The 14315-nt window shown below is 36.9% G+C and overlaps 1 protein-coding gene across 9 annotated transcripts in view; it reads left to right on the plus strand.

Moving 5' to 3' along the window:
* ppip5k1a (diphosphoinositol pentakisphosphate kinase 1a) overlaps positions 1–13545 on the plus strand; it is a 32444-nt gene extending 18899 nt beyond the window's left edge. For 4 of the 9 annotated variants that reach the window (XM_058781529.1, XM_058781530.1, XM_058781531.1 and 1 more), the window contains 3 exons: positions 7364–7501; positions 7622–7735; positions 11087–13545. In XM_058781529.1, coding sequence (XP_058637512.1) covers positions 7364–7501; positions 7622–7735; positions 11087–11682 — 848 coding nt within the window. In that variant the 3' untranslated portion in view covers positions 11683–13545. Of the gene's footprint in view, positions 1–118; positions 4101–5192; positions 5420–7363; positions 7502–7621; positions 7736–11086 lie in introns of those variants that run through there. The other 5 variants (XM_058781526.1, XM_058781527.1, XM_058781528.1 and 2 more) reach the window with 3 other exon arrangements.
* The last annotated feature ends 770 nt before the right edge of the window (positions 13546–14315 follow it).

Consider the following 14315-nt stretch of genomic DNA (forward strand, 5'->3'; position numbering starts at 1 on the left):
TCAAGTATATTTCCACTTCCTCCACCTCCCTTTGTTTTGCATGTCAGTGGAATTTTTCGTTGGTTTAGTTTCTTCTGTTTTCACATGATTTCTGTCATGTTTCCTTCAACCTCTCCAGTTTCATCAACTTTTTAACCATTCAACAAAGTCTCAAACCCTTCCCATATGCATCGCTATCTGTAGCCTCCTGCGGACAACTCTCACTCTCACCCAGTGACTCAGTGTTAATCAGTTACGGATGACTGTTTGTGTGAATGAGTTTAAGCACGTGTTTGTTTCCTGTGATTGTATGTGCACAAGTCTGTGGGTGTATTACACTGCAAAAAATCATGTTCTTAATCCGTATTTTTGTCGTCTTTTGCATTTGGGAAGCAAAATTAAATAAGATACACTACCGTTCAAAAGTTTGGGGTCAGTAGATTTGTTTTTGTTTTTTTTCTTAAAAGAAATTAATACTTTTGATCAATTGAATGCATCCTTGCTGAATAAAAGTGATGGTAAAGACATTTATAATGTTACAAAAGATTTTCATTTCAAATAAATGTTGTTCTGTTGAACTTTCTGTTCATAAAATAATCCTAAAATTGTATTACAGCTTCCACAAAAATATTACGCATGTATAATCTCAATGTTAATAATAAGAAATTTTACTCTAGAACCAGTTTCAGATTTCTGAAGGATCATGGGAGATCGAAGAATGAAGTAATGGCTGCTGAAAATTCAGCTTTTCCATCACAGGAATAAATGACATTTTATGATATATGAAAAGGAAAATTATTTTAAAACTATAATAATATTTCACAATATTTTAGTATTTTTGATCAAATAAATGCAGACTTGGTGACCATAATAGCCCTTAGAAAACATTAAAACATCTTTCTAACCCAAACTTTTGAACAGTAGTATGTGTCAGAAAGAATATCTTTAATTTAATTAATTTGTTAAAAACAATTTGACAGTGCACTGTGAAAAATACATTAATTCAAGATACATTCTTTGCAAACAAGTTGTAATGTTTTGTTGAAATATTGTAATTACATTTAGCTTGTAATATAAGGATGTTTTGATATTTACATTTACATTTAGTCATTATCCAAAGCGACTTACAATTGGGGAATACATAAACCGATTAATCTTAAAGAGGCAAACAGACAGAGGAAGTGCTCGTAATACCAAGTCTCAGGCAATTGTTCAAATAAGTACAAGCTAGCAAGGGAAGGAATAGATAGAGAGAAAGACAAAGGTTTTTTTGTGTGTTTTTTAAATCTATTCCTGCTGAAAAAGTACAAATACTACAGATTAAGATCATGATTTTTTTGCAATGTACAATTATGAATAGATACTCAAGATAATGAATCTGAAACACTACTGGACTGCACACCAATGAGTGAACCCTTCCCCTGTCAACAGTTGTCATTGCTCTGGTACTGTTGGACGGTGTTTTCACTGTATTTAACTATAGCAGAAAGTGATTGTTCACAGAGAAATGGTTCACCTCTCACTCTTTTACTCCATTAATCTTCTCTCAGTTTTATTTAAAATGAATGTTGTTGTGAATTGTAATTATGTTAAATGTTGTGAATGTTGAGCTATGCAGCCAAGGAATGTTTCCCCTTGGTTCTTCATGGGAAGCAGCTTAAAATCTAAAATGCCACAAACGACAAAGACTTCTTTCAAATTGATATAGACATCTTCAGTCTATGTGACTAAAACAACCTACCACACTTGCATATACAGATAAACTAGCCGGTGTCTTTTGTGGTTCTCTACACTTCATTGATAGACACGTGCTGTGTATAAACTGCATGTTGATGTTATATGGGTTAAGATAATCAGTGTTTTCTCTCTCGGTCTTGCATATGTTGTGATCAAGAGCGGAGATGTTGGAGATGTTGTCCGGAGATGTTGTCTAGCATAAACAAACCTGAATGGAGGTGATAACAAAGGTCAAAAACAATGCAAAAGAACCACTTGTGAAGTGAAGTGAATTACTGCAGTGTGTTATGTAGGTGTATTTGGACACAGTTCTGTATGTGTTCAGTACATCTCAGGCAGAGCTTAAAGATGGTCCCTGATCCACCTACACAATCCCCATTCCCTGCCAGATCCCACACACTCTACCCACCACACATTCCATCCAGCTCTCAAAACCTTTCACGTAGGAGCTTGTCGTCCAACCTAATTATGTTTCTGTAGTTATTAAGAAATACTCATTTACCTTCATGTCTCTGAAATGAGTGCAAATTCAGTTCATTCAGCCTAATTATTACATTTTGTGTTGTCCTGATAAAGTGTGCACATATGCGAATCAGGTGGAGATCAAATGTCCCCACAAGGATAGTTAAACCTGTAATCATCTACATTGTTGGCACCTCCCAATGGTACACATGATGAAACAACTTAATAAAAAAGACTGTATAATGTCTTAATTAAAATCTAAAAAAGCTAAAAGGTTTCTGCAAGGAGTAGGTGTAGAGTAGGGTGTAGCTAATATAATTAACTGACTTAAAGGGGTCCTATTATGCTTTTTCACTTTTTGAATTTTAGTCCGTGTGTAGTGTGTATGTTTGGGCGTAAAAAGATCTACAAAGTTACAAATGTCAAAGTCCACTCCAAAGGGAGATATTTCGTTTTTAAAAAATCCCTTTTCAAGAACTACAACGACCGGCTCGTTTGGACTACAAAGTTGTTTTCCTGTATTTATGACATCACAAAGTGGCCCATTAGAATATCATTAAAATAAATCCCGCCTACGGAAATTTGAATGGTTGGCTGGTGGGGAGAACTCTTGGTTGAGCACTGCACGTTTCAAAATCAAAACGCGGTGCGGGTGTTTTTATATCACTGTATTTCTGAAGGAAACCGACTGTCTTCAGAAAATTTTGGATGTCATTTTCATTTAATTTTGCATGTATTGTCTGATAAAGCAGCGTTTGTGAGCGGAGCTCTGTTTTGTGTACAGCGTTACCAGGGAAACCTCGCTCTCTACTCCAACAGTGCCTCCTGCTGGCAGAGAATTAATTTGCTTATATATGCAGCCACAAATAGTGTAACTCTGTGGGACTATGGTATAAATTCAACTGTATAACAGTTTCACCGCAATTCATGTTATAATGTTAGAATTAAAGAACAATAAACATAATGCATATTACCGTTGCGCTTATCTGTACATGAATGCAGTTATTTTTAAGCTGTTGTTGACATCCTATCTAAAACGTGATTTAGCCAAAAGAAAAACAACAACAATAACGTTACCACTTTAATATGTCTTGTAATATCCATGCGTTCAAAGGTTCTGCGCGATCCTCTTGTTCAATTTTCTTGGGGTCTGAATTGATATGGCAATATTGACTAACTTGCTGTTTTGGCAAGGGGCGGGGCAGTACTGAAACACCATCTAAGCTGTTCGCCAATCACAAAGCACTGGGACAGCTAACCAATCACAACACTTTTCGGAAGGCGGACCTTCATCAAACCCAGAACTAATTGAGCCGTTTGTGCCAGGCTGGGGAGAAAGATATTGTAATAATGTAAATTTTGTGAAAAATAATACGATTTTCAAACCACCAAGCATGAGAGCATGTTCTAGTACACCCCCAAAACAAAATCAAGACTTTGTAAAAGAGCATAATAGGACCCCTTTAATATAAGTGGGAAAATACACGGCATGATACTTGGTATGCACTTTTTTCAGACTGTTGAGTCTGAATTTTTTAATTACTTCAGCTGTTAAATAGATTGTCCCTTATAAATTGCATTAATTAATAACTTTTACAACTAAACTGTACATATAGAATAATTAGTTTTGTAATAGGCCTATTTTTAAATTATTGAAATAAGTAATCATTTAATTTTTTTTTTTATTAAATAATTGAATATTCAAATGAAATAGACTGAAAAAATAATCAATATTTATTACCATCAGCAAAATTACCAACAGTGGTGGTTATGGTAAAGATCTATAAAAATGGCCTTTACATTTGCGTTCAAAAGTTTGGGGTCAGTAAGATTAAGTCTTTTATTCTCACCAAGGCTGTATTTATTTGATCAAAATACTGTAAAAACAGCAATATTATTACAATTTAAAGTAAAAGTAAAGTATGTTTTCTGTTTTAATATATTTTAATATATATATATATATATATATATATATATATATATATATATATATATATATATATATATATAATTATTATTATCCTGTGATGGTAAAGCTTGTAAATTTTCAGCAGCCATTAATATGCCGAATTGGTGCTTAAGAATCATTTCTTACTATCAACGTTGAAAATGGTTGTGCTGCTTAATATTTTTGTAGAAACACATTTTGTCAAGATTCTTTAATAAATAGAAAGTTTAAAAGAACAGCATTTATTTGAAATGGTTGTCTTTTTTTAATATTATAAATGTCTTTACAATAAATTTTGGTAAACTGAATGGATCTTTGCTGAATAAAAGTATTTCTTTTAAAGAAAAAAATTCCTACTGACCCCAAAGTTTTTGTGTAGTGTACTCGTAGTGTAGTCTAATAGGTGTGTGATGTTTTTCTCCTCTGAGCACTTTATTCACTTTAGGCACACAGGATGACACTTCTGCCACGGCGGTTCAATCACCTGTATGGTGGTCTGGCTCAGGTAATGATAGATCTTTGTCCCACCGCAGCTTTAATTCAATCAGGTCGATTGTGTTAATCGACTGGGCCTAACTACACAGTGTCCATATGCACACTTAAGGAAAAATAGATTTGTTCTGAAGTTCTAGATGTCAGTGTGGGTATGTAGACCATTTCTGTGTATAGTTTAGTGAGTTCCTTGAATCCCTTGTGGTCTTGTCCCTTAATCGATGGAAGTTGACCCCAGGAGATGGTACTGTTTCCTCTGGACAGTACATTGTTTGTGAATGAAGGCTGTGGACTACAATGGACTTAAGTGATGCTGTGTGTCTGCTTGGGATTATCTGCTGGTGACCAGTCGCTCAGGCTAACTCGCCTTTATTTAGATGTGTTTAAATGTGGAGAAGTGTCTATTAAACCCTGTGAGACCTGTTGAGGGGAGTTTTTCTGATAGCATGCTAAGTAATGAAGCGGTAATCACTGTCCACTATGTCCCCACGAGAACCCCATGCCCTCACCCGTCTGCTTTTCAAACCCCCTACTCCCCACTCTTCTCTTCCCTGCTCTGCCTCTTCTTCCTCAGAACCTCTGGAAGAGCACCAGGTAGCCCAGCTGCTGAGGCGCTTTTCCACCGACCCCAATATTGGCCACCCGTTCTGTTTGGACAGTGCTTTTGCCCACCACCTCCATCAGTGCTCCTACCATCTCCGCCTCTTCCGCAACTGGTTAATCTCTGGCCAGGACCCACTAGAGTACCTCTACGGTCAGCCCTGGGGAGGTCCCTCCGTGCCCTGCTGTGCCGTGACTGCAGTAATGGCCGCTACCACAGCCGCCTTAGCTTTGCTCTGTAGTGCCTCTGCTGTTTGAAGCATGCTTGTGTTTTTGGGAAAAGCAGCTTGCAATGACACAGCTTTGTTTTTTTTTGTTTTTTTAATAACTTATAGAAGTTTATGTAGGTTGTCTTTTTTAGTGCTATTATCATGATTAATCTTGGGTTTTGGCTTGAATTAATTTTTTTTTACATTTTTAAAATTTTGAAATTTATAATTTAATTAAGTTGTTTTCTTTTCAGTATGTACAACACTGTTTAAATGTTTGGGGTCAGTAAGTTTTTATTTATTTATATTAAGAAGTTAAAAAGTTTATTTAGCAAGTATGCATTAAATTGATCAGAAGTGTCAATAAAGTCTTTCTCACTGTTACGAGAAAATTTATTAAAAAAAAGTTAGAAAAAAGAAAAAAAAAACTTCTGTTAATCTAACAATCCTGAAAAAAAGTATCACAGTTAAATATTAAGCAGCAAAATTGATTTCAACATTGGTAATAATAGGAAATGTTTCTGTAGGACCAAATTGGCATATCTGACACTGAAGACTGGAGTATTTCAGCATTGCCATCACAGGAATAAATTACTTTTTAAAATATATTAAAATTGAAAACAGTTATTTTAAATTGTAATAATATTTCACAATATTGCTGTTTTTACAGTACTTCTGATCAAATAAATGCAGCATTGGTGAGCAAAATAGACTTTTAAAAACAAACCTCAAACTTTTGAACAATAGTGTAGTAGTTTGTTCATCTTGTAATAAAAGAAAACAAAATAATATAGAAAAAAGGTTTTTACCTCTTAGGTGATATTTCAGACCTTTTGATTCCACCATACAAAAGATTGCAAATGAGTTTGGATAAAGGTCCCAGTCAGATTTAATTCATAAAGTAATTCATAAATTAAAAAAGTACTCTTGTTTGGCAGTTTAGTACTCTTCAAAACTATTCAAATATTTATAAAGAGAACAGAACAGATTTAAACATGTCAGATTCAGTGCTCTGTACAGAAGAGGCTGGAGTGGCATTAAGAGTGATCTGTCACTGCTGTGTGTTGGGGTGTGTTGAGTGGCAGATGCATGCCAGTGGCATCTGATTGCAACTGTGTCAGCTTACAGTCTCTCTGACTTGTCAAAAAATGATTGACTTGCATGATAGTGGCATATGATTTGCATGCCACAGGCTTCCAAGGATTTGAAAAATAAAATATTGTAATTCTCTCTTCCAAATGTGATTTTTCAGTTTTCACTTTTTTCAACAATAATTAATTAAACCTCTTATTACTTCATACATAATCACACATGCACATTATGTTATTATTTGGATTTTTTTTTATTACGTTCTCCAGAATTCAGGGTAATTTTCATAAGTAATAGTCATAAATGATGCATTGTCATCTTTTATAAAATTCATGCTCTGATTACATGATAATCCACAGGTGCAGTCTCACATTCATTCCTGTTTTTATTATTATTGTCTCAGCCAGCTCCCTCCTAATTTGTATTGCTTTAATCTACATTAAGAGTGTGGTTTTTAAACTAAAAGAAGTGTATAGAGACTAACAACTAATTAAAGGAACTTTTTGGTTTTTCTTGAAGTTGTGTGTGAGAGTGTGACACTACTACTAATTGTATGACTTTTAAATGTAGATTTAGATTTCCTGTGTAATACACAATAAGTCTCGAATGAATGATGTGGTGGGTTCTCGAATGTCTTGAATGGAGAGGATGTGGTGGGTTTGTTTGTGTGAGTGTACAGTGTATCTGAATGTTTCCTGCCTGTGACTGTGGTTCTGTCACTAACAAGGGTTTGGCAGTAGTTGGAATGAGTATTGACACTGATTTGGTGGTAATAGACTGCTGTGTCACTCTGGGTGCATACTGATGTCTGGATAGAGGACTGTCTTCTCTCATCACTCATCTGCAGGTTTTGAAGGCTGCTCCATGGTGCCCTCCATCTACCCCCTGGAGACCCTCCACAACTCACTCTCACTCAAGCAAGTGAACGAGTTCCTAACAACTATGTGTGAGAATGCAGGAGATTCCCACACCAGGACAACCAGAGGTAATGCCCATAGCACCGCTCTAACATTAGGGCAATTTTAGGTCAGTCTCCTTTGTTTTGATACTGAAATGTAATGCACCAGTGTCCCAACTGTATGTGTGTTTGCCTCCCCTCCTGTAGCTCTCTCAGCCATGTTTGATTCCCAGAACCAGCCCACAGGGGATTCTTACATCCCTCACAGAGTGCTGTCCTCCTCTGTTTCACTGCGCCAGCGCTCTGATCGGCCACCCTGGTGTGAGTACTGTTCCCCTTAGCTACTTCACATGGAGAAAACTCTCTGCACTCAGCCATTGTGCTAACATGTTACATATGTTGGATGAATCAGATGTTCAATTGATATTTAAGTGGTAACAAATAACAGTGCAACTGCAAGCTAAATTCATGAATTTGTATGTTGATATAATTATGCCTTCAACAAAGTAACAAGGTTGACAGTAAAGGGGTTGACTGTTTTATTTGACATGGCAACTTGGCAAGTCTATTTATACAAACCTTTCAGTTATCAGTTGTTTTCTATTCAAATTTTAAGCACAACAGTAAAGTGGCGAAAAATATGAGGCTATAACTTGTATTGAAGCCCACTGTGAAAAAGTCAGCTTCAGTGTATTAAATGTGCACTTGTAGTGTACTTCACATCTTAACAGTATATTTAAAAAACTGTTCTTGCAGATAATATAGTATTAATGAAATAAAAAGGTCACTTAAGTCTACTTAAAAAAACAAACAAAAAAAAAACACTTTCCTGACTGTGTTTTAAAAGTGCATTTGGTAAATGTATATTTTAAATCATTATGTTTTAATAATCTTTTATCAGGCTTTAAAAAAAACACACTTATTTTGTTGACTAGCATACTAAAGTACATGTCAAATGCTTGATTATAATTTTAACTAGTGTGTTATTTTATATCACATTTAAATTTAATAAATATTTTTCAAAGTATCAACTTGAAGCTTCATTACTAATTTGTAATTACAAAAATATTTAAATACATGACATAAGTTTCAATAGAAATTACAGTATATTTTACCTTATACCATAATTGCTTATCAGTACAGCATGTTTTATAGAAAACAGAATTATGAAATTATAATAGTTGTACTTAAGTCATACTTAGGTGGGTAAAAAAAGCACTCGAAAGTCTAACTAATTGCATTTAATATAAATTTAAACGCTTTATTTTAAGGTCCAATTCTCGATATTAACAAGCCATTAACTATGACTTTTGCCTCAATAAACTCCTAATTTGCTGCTTATTAATAGTTAGTGAGGTAGTTGTTAAGTTTAGGTATTGGGTAGGATTAGGGATATAGAACATGGTCATGCAGAATATGTGCTTTATAAATACTAATAAACAGCCAATATGTTAATAATAGGCATGCTAATAAACAACTAGTTAAAAGTTAATGCCTATACTTAAGTGTTACCATTTAAACATGCATTGTAAATGACCTAAAATGTTATACAGTGGGGCAAAAAAGTATTTAGTCAGCCACCAATTGTGCAAGTTCTCCCACTTAAAAAGATGAGAGAGGCCTGTAATTTTCATCATAGGTATACCTCAACTATGAGAGACAAAATGAGAAAAAAAAAAAAAATCCAGAAAATCACATTGTAGGATTTTTAAAGAATTTATTTGCAAATTATGGTGGAAAATAAGTATTTGGTCAATAACAAAATTTCATCTCAATACTTTGTTATATACCCTTTGTTGGCAATGACAGAGGTCAAACGCTTTTCTGTAAGTCTTCACAAGGTTTTCACACACTGTTGCTGGTATTTTGGCCCATTCCTCCATGCAGATCTCCTCTAGAGCAGTAATGTTTTGGGGCTGTCGCTGGGCAAAACGGACTTTCAACTCCTCCAAAGATTTTCGATGGGGTTGAGATCTGAGACTGGCTAGGCCACCCAGGACCTTAAAATGCTTCTTACGAAGCCACTCCTTCGTTGCCAGGCGGTGTGTTTGGGATCATTGTCATGCTGAAAGACCCAGCCACGCTTTCATCTTCAATGCCCTTGCTGATGGAAGGAGGTTTTCACCAAAATCTCACGATACATGGCCCCATTCATTCTTTCGTTTACACGGATCAGTCGTCCTGGTCCCTTTGCAGAAAAACAGCCCCAAAGCATGATGTTTCCACCCCATGCTTCACAGTAGGTATGGTGTTCTTTGGATGCAACTCAGCATTCTTTGAGTTTTTACCAAAAAGTTCTATTTTGGTTTCATCTGATTCTCCCAATCCTCTTCTGGATCATCCAAATGCTCTCTAGCAAACTTCAGACGGGCCCGGACATGTACTGGCTTAAGCAGGGGACACGCCTGGCACTGCAGGATTTGAGTCCCTGGCGCAGTGTGTTACTGATGGTAGCCTTTGTTACTTTGGTCCCAGCTCTCTGCAGGTCATTCACTAGGTCCCCGTGTGGTTCTGGGATTTTGCTCACAGTTCTTGTGATCATTTTGACCCCACGGGTGAGATCTGCGTGGAGCCCCAGATCGAGGGAGATTATCAGTGGTCTTGTATGTCTTCCATTTTCTAATAATTGCTCCCACAGTTGATTTCTTCACACCAAGCTGCTTACCTATTGCAGATTCAGTCTTCCCAGCCTGGTGCAGGTCTACAATTTTCTGTTTCTGGTGTCCTTTGACAGCTCTTTGGTCTTGGCCATGGTGGAGTTTGGAGTTGGACTGTTTGAGGTTGTGGACAGGTGTCTTTTATACTGATAACAAGTTCAAACAGATGCCATTAATACAGGTAACGAGTGGAGGACAGAGGAGCCTCTTAAAGAAGAAGTTACAGGTCTGTGAGAGCCAGAAATCTTGCTTGTTTGTAGGTGACCAAATACTTATTTTACCGAGGAATTTACCAATTAATTCTTTAAAAATCCTACAATGTGATTTTCTGGATTTATTTTTCTCATTTTGTCTCTCATAGTTGAGGTATACCTATGATGAAAATTACAGGCCTCTCTCATCTTTTTAAGTGGGAGAACTTGCACAATTGGTGGCTGACTAAATACTTTTTTGCCCCACTGTATTCAGTTCGCACTTAACTACATTAAAAATTATATTATTTCCGTAAGAAGTATTCTTTTTAATAGTACTGTATGCTAAAGTTGATGTCTTTTTCACAAGGTAGGATTACAGTGTCCTGCTGACTTTCAAAAGGGAAAACATGATGTTGACATGCCAATTTGGGTCACAACTTTAATTCATTTTAATAATACAATATGTCCACTAAAATCCACAAAAATACAAATAGAAAGAATGCTAGTTCTTAATTTTCATATATTTTTAAATCAAAATGTCTATATTTGCTGTTAAAGCAAAAAGCAGTGAAAACAGCTGAAATGAGGCAAAAAAGGTATTCTCATGAAAAAAAAATCAAAGTAAAGTAAACTTACTGGATTTTTGTTGATGCATTTATAAAAATGTCTATAGTAACACATAGTAGAAGTTGGCATAAACTATTCATTGTTAAAGTCATTTTTACACACACACACACACACACACACACACGAGACACAAATGGCACCTCTTTTGCAAAATGAGCCAAGTAATGTGTGTGTTTGTGTATTTCTCCGTGCAGACAGCAGTGGTCCCTCCAGTACGGTGTCAAGTGCCGGCCCCTCGTCTCCCACTACGGCTGACACCTCCCCACGCTTCAGCTTCAGTGAGAAGATCACCCTCACTCCGCAGAGCAGCGAGGAGATCCACCCAGCCCCTCACAACAACAGCCACTGCGTGTCCTCCACGTCAGCACTCAGCAGCACTGAAACCAGCCTCCCCTCTGAGGACCCCCACCCGTCAATACCATCCCCCATCCTGGAGAGACCCAGTGAAATAGCAGTGGACGGCACAGACTCTGCAGGCCAGTGTCTTACAGAGAGCCCCTGCTGTGATGAAGCACCAAGTCCGGCCCCCGCCGAGCCCAGCTCACACTTGCCCGACAGTCCGCCAACAGAGTCCTTCTGTGGGCTTTCCAGCTCCCTGCCTGTGCTCCTGGAGCTCAGAGAGAGCAGCTCAGAGGCCGGCTCCAGCGCCCAGACCCCGCTCACCCCTGAGGAGCCAGATGAGTTCTTTGATACACAGGAAACAGTCGATGTGTGGAGGGGAAGCCCGGGGACCCTTCCTCACCCTGGCACTCCTCTAGAAGTGGGAGCTCCACATGTGCCTGAGCCGTGAAGGAAACACAGACCGGGCAGCTCCCTCATACATGTGTCCTTCACCCCGTCTCAGCATGCTCTCGCTGTAGTGCCTCAGACCTTTATAATGAGTCAAAGTGGGATTTCCCAAGGTCATTTAAGGGAAGTTGAAGAAATAGAAGCCCACTTGTTGAACACGAAGCGCAAATGCTCCTGTTGGAAATGCTAATAAACTCTCCATGTGTTTAATTCTGTAGTGTCGTTCAGAGATGCTTCGTGTGTAACGCGTCACTCTAGTCAAACGGCCAGTGATCAAACATAAGCTGTTAGATGCACTGAAACATTTTTATGTGCACATATTATCTTCCTCGTCTCCAAACGACTGTATTTTTCTTCATTAGCTGGTCTGGAAGATATTTTTCAAAGGGACGTTATATTTGATATTAGTCAAGCTGAACTCTTGAATAATGAACTTACATAGCTAAATGCATTTTAAAGGGATAGTTATCATCAATTACTCACCCTCACGTCATTCAAAAACCCATGAGTTTCTTTCATCTTCGAAACACAAGTGAAGATGTTTTCAATGAAACCTGAGAGATTTCTGTTCTCCGTGGAAAGTTCATTCCACCAAAGCTTTGATGCTTCAAAATATTCATAAAGATATTATAAAAGTAATTCATATAAATTGAGTGGTGTAATCCAAGTCCTATGAAGAGACATGGTCGGATATACTTTAGGCTTTTATTCACATATTAACATTGATCAACATACATAAATCGAGCACATCAAATACAGTAAATGCAAGCTCAGATCACGTCAAACAAGCATGTTTGAGCTTCCATTTATCATGATAGTTGTGCTCTATGTACGTCGTGTTCAGCGTATAAAAGCCTAAATGAAATCTCTTCATCATATAAAGTGATCATGTCTCTAGAAGACTAGGATTTAACTGCTTATTTCTTTTACAATTTCTTCATGAACTTTTAAAATAGAGCGAGGAAAAATCTCTTAGGTTTCATTAAAAATATTTTCATTTATGTTTTCGAAGATGAATGAGAAAGTCTTACAGATTTGTATCGACATGAGGGTAAGTAAATGATGAAAGAATTTTCATTTTTGAGTGAACTATCCCTTTAAATGAACGCTAACCGTTTTATTACTATTTGCCAAAGCTTGCTATACCACTGTCATAATTTATTAAATCATTATAAAATACATATATATGTAGACTATATATATTTATTGACTAATATGCAGCTTACTTTTAACAATGAGACCGCAAATGAACGAGTCTCATTTTTTTTATATTTTAGTTTTTATTTTTGTAAATCATACAGTGCTGTCACAGTTTTAAATAATAGTGGTCTTCATTTAAATTACAATTCTCCTGCTTTGTACTGCTCACCTTTTTGACATTGAAGTGCTCTTTTGTACCATGAACCTTCCCGTTTGATCAAATGAAGAGTGTGATTTTTTTTTTTTTTTTCTCAGTATACAGTAAAGAGAGAGTGAGAGATGCTGCTTTTCACAAAACACATACTGTACTGTTTTTCTGTTTATCTCAACTCGAAAAACTGAACGTTGTTTACTGAGCATGCAGAAAATGTGTGTAAAAGTAACTGACTCTCACTGACGTAGGACCAGCTTGTAAGACCTCTAGAATCTAGAGGAGCATTTCACTTCCCTCCCCTCCAGCAGCAGCGTCTATGAATGATTCCTCTCCACTCTTGAGTACAGCAAAGCACACTGTTTCTGAAATCACTGACACATTAAAGCATCTGCCTCCGATAGAGTCAACCCAAACGTGTCGTACTATTGGTGCTGTATGACGTCTGTGCAGTAGTATTAAATGGCACTTTGATTTACAGTGTTTCAAATAAAAGTGGCATTGTCTACATAAAGCAGCTGTCTTTTTATCATTCCTTGTGTGTGAATTACACTGATTAGATTGAAAAGGACAACATTATTCTTTACTGTACAATTGGACTTTCCATAATCGTTACAATTTTTTTAAATTTTCCTCACTAAAGCTTGGCATTTCCATATTTTCAAAACTTGAAGTTTACTGTCTGTGTAAGTGTACACTTGCATAAGCGTTATTATCTCTAACGGTTATTCATCCTCATACTCGTTGGCATGACAACAAGGTTCTTATCATTCATCACCTGGAGGGTTTTCATCCTGTTAACCGCAACTTGTCGCACGACACACAGCTTCAACAAGACAGAGTAAACAATCATCAGAGAATCAAACATTTCATAATACATCTGAATTCTAGTCCCGCCGCCAAACATAATTCAATATGTATGTGTTTCCATATGATTAGGATCATTGAACAGTGGGGCATTGTCAGCATTGCCCGCTGCTGTGCCAAGCACTGCGTTCGGTTTTCTTCAACACAAGGCCGTTGTTCATTTCCATGCCTTTACTCTCAGAAACAGACGGGGAGGGGAAGAAACGAAGGGTACTAACAGATAATAGGCATGTGACCCAGACAGTGATGTCACCGTTATGTGAATTCAGCCGCTGTCAGCTGCCAGATCTCAACACTGATCCTCCATTCTCTCAAACCTTTCAATCATCTAGAAAAAAATCAACCCCTTTTGTGCGAATGTATTCATTCTAGAGTGTTTTAATATTATTAAATTAATCAAAATGACTTTTCAGGCT

The sequence above is a fragment of the Onychostoma macrolepis genome, chromosome 07, assembly GCF_012432095.1.
Source record: "Onychostoma macrolepis isolate SWU-2019 chromosome 07, ASM1243209v1, whole genome shotgun sequence".
Lineage (NCBI taxonomy): Eukaryota > Metazoa > Chordata > Actinopteri > Cypriniformes > Cyprinidae > Onychostoma > Onychostoma macrolepis.